General features: G+C 36.3%; 1 protein-coding gene across 1 annotated transcript in view; it reads left to right on the plus strand.

Moving 5' to 3' along the window:
• The first annotated feature begins 423 nt into the window (after nucleotides 1-423).
• Nucleotides 424-8,004, plus strand: part of KLHL13 (kelch like family member 13) — a 72,181-nt gene continuing 64,600 nt past the window's right edge. The window contains exons 1-2 of the mRNA XM_007465464.1: nucleotides 424-464; nucleotides 2,150-2,215. Coding sequence (XP_007465526.1) covers nucleotides 424-464; nucleotides 2,150-2,215 — 107 coding nt within the window. The remainder of the gene's footprint in view (nucleotides 465-2,149; nucleotides 2,216-8,004) is intronic.

Here is an 8,004-nt window from a genome sequence, read left to right on the forward strand (position 1 = left end):
CTTGAAAAAATAAGATCAGCATGTTTGGTTTTTTTTTTTTTCTCAGTCAGATCTCCTGGTGTTAGTATTTGTCTCACCCCACCTCTGCTCTGAAGATGAACGCACTGTTCTTGTTCAGTTTACTGTAACTAAGCTTGAGATTCATGTGGTTCTGATCTTCATATCGGATCAGGAGTTAATATAAGAAATGTAAATAATTCAAGCACGCTGACTACAGTTTCCTACCAAGGGAAGGTGTGCAGTGCATAGGTTTTGAATACATAAAGCTTGTTTCTGCTTTTGGGAGCTACAACCGTGAAGTGTTATACCAGGCAGATGCACTGGGGTGCGCTACTATGTAGAGGAGCCTAGCTGTGCATCACAGCTCTCAACTTTAAAACTCCAGAGAATTTGATGAGAGAGGGATCCACAAGAACATGACAAATGATGAGAGTTCAAACCTTAAGAGAAAAATGGGCTTATTGGTAAGAGAACTTCTTTTTCTTTATTTACTGCTGTTACTTATTCATTAAAATGGCAAGCCGGTTGTTTTCATATGTGGCTGTGAAACGGTGTTCAAAAATCAATTTTATATGTATTGTAGAATTCAGGAGACATATTGGTAACCATGGAAAAATCATAGGAAGCATGTGTAAAGCTTGATTTTTAAAAAAAAAAATCACTAGGGAAATTTTACTTTATTTCAGACTATGGTATAGATTTATTTATATAGCTTAAATGTAATACAGGGTAAGAAATATATTTTTTTTTAAAAGTTAAAATAAAGAATACTGACTTGTGTGAAGATACATAATTTCACTCAGTTACCAGAAGGTGGCACACCAGATTCTTCTTAAATACACAAAAGAAAGGAATAATATTAATAGGAATATAAAATAATCTGTATTTAAAGATACTTTAATGTATTTTTAAGCCAAAAATATATATAATTGTTATTTGCTTGGTGAGGTTTATTGCTAAGATACGACAAATATGAATTTAACCCATTGTTGCTTTTTATGATTCAAAAATAATTTTTGTGTGTATAGTAAAAGTATACTTTGATATAGTATTGCCATTAAGGAGAAGCTGTTTTGAATTTATCATTTAAAAAAAAAAAACTTGCTACCTACCTTTTGCATAACAAGTCATTAGATGTAGAATAACATTCTGGATAAGGTTTCTGCCAAGGTCTTTTTAAAGATACTATTAGACTATGACTGATTTAGTTGTGACTTTAATAATGCAATAGTGCTTGTGAGATGACCCAGAAAAATACCAAATCTGTTTATTTTGAAGAAAAAGTTAGGCAAAGGTAATGGTTAGTAATGTTTACTTTCTCTAAGCTAATAGCAACATAAATGAAATAAATGTAAATAAATTGAATTTTGTGTTAGAGCTCCTCAGACACCTGCCAGCATCCTTTAATGTTTTAAGCGTGTTGACAGCATATACTGCAGTGCTTCTGTAGTAGTCTCTATTTTTAAAACTGCATTCCTGAGGCAGTACCAGAAGTATGTCTGTTCATCGTTGCCTTTTGTATTAGCCCAAAGGAGTTAGGTATATGACAGAACTTCACAAAAACAAAATCTTCTCGTTAGGAAACAGTACATCTATTTATATGTTTTTATTAATTACAAGCAGTATGAAAATAAGAAAATGTAGTAAATGAACCTAGAAGAACATTAGCCATCTGTTCTCTGAAAGCTTGTGCCATTTGCTTTCTGGTTTTTATGGCAAAACAGTATATCAGCAAAGAATTGAACTTTAGGCTTAAAAAGCTAGAAAATGACAAAGCATTCCAAGGCTGAGTATATATTTACTGGAAAAGTGTTTCCTTGTGTCCAGATTTGTCTAGTTTAGTCTTTTAGATCAGCTGCCAATAAATGTTGTATTCAATGTCAATCTTTATTCCAGACTTTCTGAAACATTAAGAGAGTGTAGATAAAAACAAATGGAATCTTATGGCTTGCTAGTTAAGGTTTTTTTTTTAAAGTTACTTCACATATTTTTAAATTGTTCTGTGTAGTCTTAACTGTTCAGGATTTATAAATATGGTTTATTAATTATAGCTAAAATATTTGCAGAGTATGCTTTGAAAATTTTGAACTACATACAATAAAGCCACAATTAACCAGATTTTTTTTTTTTCTTTGCACTCCACTTTCAGGAGACGGAGGCAATTATCTTTAAAACAAGCCGATTTCAAGGATATATTCAAAAAATCAACTTCAGGGTATGTCTAAGGGTCTGCATTTTCTTCTACCTTTTTGTCAATGAGAATTTATTTTCATAAAAAAGACCCTGAGGTACTAGAAGCCATTCAGTCATCAAAGAAACTTTCAATAACGCCTAGGGTACTGTGTTTATTAAGACAAAAAAAAGAAATTATTTCATCAAAGAAATACCACACATCATTGTATTGTGCTTTATATTTTCCAATGTGCTTTCACAAACACAAGTTCAGTTGGTTCTCATCACACTGCTGTGAGTCTGGCATCTTCCCTGTTTTACGGAGGATAACACGAGAGGTTACAAGTTTGTGGCAGAGCTACAAGCAGATCACAGGTGCCCAGCTCTGTCCTCTTCGGCACCCTTCCTCATTGAAAAAGTTTAAAACAAGTCTTTAACTTCTACCCTGTATTGCACAATCAGTGTAACTCATACTACCTCTGTTTCCTAATTGCTGTATTTCACAATTTCCCACTTTGCATGTGTCTGTTTGTCCGTCTCCAAATCTGTCCGCCAGCTGGAGACCTTGCTTTCAGACTCTCCCAGACCTGGAAGCATCTGGAGAGTGGGAGGGCAAGATAATAGCCATGGACAGTGGGGACAGACAACGATTGGTGAGCAGCCAATGCTGATACGCTGAGGAAGGCCAGGCACTGAGGCAGAAAACAGAACCTCATTCTGACCGGGGTCATCCTGAGTGGGGGTGGGCCACCTTGACTTTTAGAGCAGGGTTTCTCCAAGTTGAGTAGACCAGGCATGCAAATCAGCTGGAGTCCTTGTTTAAAACACAGAGTACTGCTTCTCACTTCCAGACTTGTACATGTTCAGTATTCAGCCCAGATGATTCTTAGGCATGCTAAAGTTGGAGAGCTTCAAGGTATAGAACGTTTTGGATGGACCTACAGTCTGTCATTCAGAGTGAAGTAAGTCCGAAAGAGAAAAATATCGTAGATTAATGCATATATATGGAATCTAAAATTTAAAAAAAAGGTTCTAAAGAACCTAGGGGCAGGACAGGAATAAAGACACAGACGTAGAGAATGGACTTGAGGACACGGGGAGGGGGAAGGGCAAGCTGGGACGAAGTGAGAGAGTGGCGTGGACACATATACACTACCAAATGTAAAATAGTTAGAGGGAGATGCAAGAGGGAGGGGATATGACGGGTGTATGTATGTGTATAGCTGATTCACTTTGTTATACAGCAGAAGCTAACACAACATTGTAAAGCAACTATACTCCAATAAAGATGTTTTTTAAAAAAAAAAAGGTATAGGGCTTTTTTCTCTTGGTATACATCGGAAGGTAAAGAAAAGAGCCCCTTTTCTCTTGGTAGCATCCAAGTTCCATGTCGAGGCCTATGGGGGCGGGAGTCAGGCAGGGGTGAGGAATGACAGCTGTTGCTTGCACACCTTGCTATATCTCCGTTGGAGGCATATCACAATAGATGTTGTGCATTATGGTGACTGCGAGGTATTTTAAATAGGTTTGTGTTCGTTTTCGACTCGAGGAAGATAAAGAGCAGAAACATTGCCCCCAAAAGGTGAAAAACAAGTGACTTTTAATATTTTTAAGAGTTAACCTATCCCAGTCGTTTTCAATTTAATTTTTAATTTTTAAAAACACTAGGCTATCTAGGATTCTGGATGGTTAAGGCTTAACGGCAGCAATATATTTATGCTTACTCTGTTTCGTATGTGAATATGCAGTCGGCCCGATTAGATTTTAAGGGATTTGTGGCTGGGGAACATGTGTTCTGTTGTATACTTGTAACATCTAGCAAAGTCATAACTTCTCGGTACTCACTGATGATTGAGCGAATTCAGCTCGCACGTCTTCTCTACAGGTTTTGGTCTTGGCATAGTGAGTGGATTGATTTTGGTGTTTGTGAAGTTCAAGGAGTCTATCTTACACTGTCAGGAACGGCTAATATACTACAGAGGCCTCGGTATAAACAAATGCATTTTAGTTGACAAATGCGAAAACGTGGTCCTAATTAATCAATTGGCTAATGCTTGTCCCCTGTTTCGAGTATCAGTTTAAGCTCGATCTTGCTGGGAATACAAGTTATGTTGTTCTGTGCTTTACAGATCTGAATCTCAAAAACTGTTGATTCTGGAAATCCCACACGGGGAGGGGGAAGGGCAAGCTGGGACGAAGTGAGAGAGTGGCGTGGACACATATACACTACCAAATGTAAAATAGTTAGAGGGAGATGCAAGAGGGAGGGGATATGACGGGTGTATGTATGTGTATAGCTGATTCACTTTGTTATACAGCAGAAGCTAACACAACATTGTAAAGCAACTATACTCCAATAAAGATGTTTTTTAAAAAAAAAAAGGTATAGGGCTTTTTTCTCTTGGTATACATCGGAAGGTAAAGAAAAGAGCCCCTTTTCTCTTGGTAGCATCCAAGTTCCATGTCGAGGCCTATGGGGGCGGGAGTCAGGCAGGGGTGAGGAATGACAGCTGTTGCTTGCACACCTTGCTATATCTCCGTTGGAGGCATATCACAATAGATGTTGTGCATTATGGTGACTGCGAGGTATTTTAAATAGGTTTGTGTTCGTTTTCGACTCGAGGAAGATAAAGAGCAGAAACATTGCCCCCAAAAGGTGAAAAACAAGTGACTTTTAATATTTTTAAGAGTTAACCTATCCCAGTCGTTTTCAATTTAATTTTTAATTTTTAAAAACACTAGGCTATCTAGGATTCTGGATGGTTAAGGCTTAACGGCAGCAATATATTTATGCTTACTCTGTTTCGTATGTGAATATGCAGTCGGCCCGATTAGATTTTAAGGGATTTGTGGCTGGGGAACATGTGTTCTGTTGTATACTTGTAACATCTAGCAAAGTCATAACTTCTCGGTACTCACTGATGATTGAGCGAATTCAGCTCGCACGTCTTCTCTACAGGTTTTGGTCTTGGCATAGTGAGTGGATTGATTTTGGTGTTTGTGAAGTTCAAGGAGTCTATCTTACACTGTCAGGAACGGCTAATATACTACAGAGGCCTCGGTATAAACAAATGCATTTTAGTTGACAAATGCGAAAACGTGGTCCTAATTAATCAATTGGCTAATGCTTGTCCCCTGTTTCGAGTATCAGTTTAAGCTCGATCTTGCTGGGAATACAAGTTATGTTGTTCTGTGCTTTACAGATCTGAATCTCAAAAACTGTTGATTCTGGAAATCCCTAAACACAAATGCTTTTGTTTACTGGCTGGACAGCATCAAACCAAATGGCCAGACCCTGTAGTGAAAGACATAAAAATGCTCAACAGTGTCCCTGACTTAGGTCAAGCTGAATAAGGAATGAATGAATAAATATATGCTAGCTAAAGATGTATTTTACTCAAGTGTTGTGTACCTTCAGAATTCCATGAGAAATAACTGATTATTGAATTCTGTTTTCCTGAATTCTGTTTTTCATTCCCTCATGTCAGAATCACATTTACTTTACTTAGTAGTACAAGTAATGAAGTTAGACATAAATCTAAAATAATGCTGTTGTTAGTTTGTAACACATGAACACTTTATATAACATGAGTTAATGATGTCTTCCATCATAGGATTTTCATAATTGCTAAGTATGTTTTTGAGGCATAGCAATTTTTAATTGCACACTAGCTTCTGTAATTTAGACTTGCTACCATATATTTGGCATCTTGCAGTATAAATGTTTCTATACCTCCCTCCCTGCCCTTCTTTTAAGAAAAAAGTCTTTAGGGAGTTCCCTGGTAGCCTAGTTGTTAGGATTCTGGGCTTTCACTGCCGTGGCCCAGGTTCAACCCTGGTCGGGGAACTGAGATCCCGCAAGCCACGCAACGCGGCCCAAAAAAAAAAAAAAACTTTAGAATTTAAGATTACACATGAGAAGAACTCTAAATTAGAAAATGAGAAGGTTCTCAAAATACTCATGAAAATAGAGGTATTGAACTGTTTGCTAAGTCTCTTTAATACCACCATAGTAGGCAGATATCGTAACTCTAAATTATACCTTTAAGGAAACTATTGGTCCCCATGTTATGGCAGTGGGTCACAAGGTTCAAGTTTGAAGTTGAGCCTTTTTTGGACTTTAAGATATTTAAAACAAAATTAAAGCAATTGCATATAAAGGGCCTTTTTCATGGAAAATTTAAGTAGTGTGGTATTATCTCAGTGAGTCATTAGGATTAGCTTTTCACAAAAGTGTTTGCTTCTGGTTAGCAAAATATTATTGTGATTACCCTAAGTATTTGTAACCAAGATTTACAAATACTCAGGGAGAAGAGGTGGAACGACTTAGGCAATCGCCTAGATCTCATTTTTGCCTGTAACATTTATGGTGCGCATGTGAATGTTATAATAACTCTTTAGATAAAAGGATATAAATACGATTTTTTCAAGATAGTAGTATATTTTCATTAATTTTAATTGGGATATTGAGGAAAATGTCTTATTCTAAAGGTCTTTCAGCAACTCAGATTTCTGTAAAAAATATAGGTATTACTGAAAGAATGTATAACATAGGAAATGTTGACTTTCTTTAACTGGCATGCTTTTGAGACTTCGGTATGTGATGTGCTTATTATTTTAAACAGTTTTTCAAACATTATTAGAAATTATTTACTCTTATCAACATAGTTCATAATTTACAAAAATTAAGATTGTAATATTGCTTATTACTTTGTCTTCATGCACAGTTTGTAGTGTTGCTTCTGTAGTTGATGCCACAAAGTAGTGAAACTATTTGAAAAGCTTTATATGCATATAATTTTTAGTCAGTAGAGCCATATTCTTAACTTTTCTTTCAGTAACACTGCACATTTTAAATAGATTTTTATTTTGATAAGTTTGCAGACTTATCAAACAAACACATCAGAAACTCTAACAATAGTTTGGATATTTTATTTACCAAATGTAATTTAAGGAGATACTTAGGAAGTTGTTGAGAGACAGCTAAACAGTTAAATTATTATTATTTGAGGTGAGAGCAGAGATTTTTCATTAGAGCAATCCATCATCACTGTCAGTGATGCCTTTATTTTGCTTAAGAAAGTATGTATTCTGGGTGATTTTCTTCAACATATGCTTATTTTTAACAAGACAATGTGTATGTTTAATTTTTTTTCATTTTAAGGACTTTATAGCCTAAAATTATCAAATTAATAGATGGATATTCCTTTTACTTTGAACTCTGCTTTTAGTCATAGCAGAATCAATAACGGCATTTTTAAAACTTTTCAGGATATATCCTGGCTTCAGTACACAGTTCTTGTTTAACCACTACTCTGCTTATAAAAAGCTCGCTTCCAACCTACTCAACAAATACTTACTGAGTGCTTTCCCATGTGCCAGGAATAGTGATCAAGTAGGAAGATAAAGATTCAGGGATTCCTTCTTGAAGGAGGAGCACGAGTTTGGGGAAGGCATCTCAGGCAGACAAAGTAGCAAAGCTGGAGCACGGGGGTGTCCTAACAGCAGGCCTCTTATTGGAGCACTGGATACATTATCCCTATTTGATGATCATAAACTGTCTCTTTAAATGGCTTTTTTCAACAATTTAAAAATGGTAATGCAAAATCAGGTATATAGACAGTATGTATGTAAAAATCATTGATTTCCACCATTACCCCTCCCAATACACCCAAACACTTTGATTTGGGGTTTAAGGCATTTTTTAATACACGGGAATACTTAAGAATTAATTTAGGTTATGCATGTCAAAGGTGTATGAAGACTTACTTGGGCATATGGATTTGGGAATCATGTGAATGAAGAACTCAAGGGTAGCCCCCCCCCCCCCCC

Source organism: Lipotes vexillifer, unplaced genomic scaffold (genome assembly GCF_000442215.2).
Source record: "Lipotes vexillifer unplaced genomic scaffold, Lipotes_vexillifer_v1.1 scaffold560, whole genome shotgun sequence".
Classification (NCBI taxonomy): Eukaryota; Metazoa; Chordata; class Mammalia; order Artiodactyla; family Lipotidae; genus Lipotes; species Lipotes vexillifer.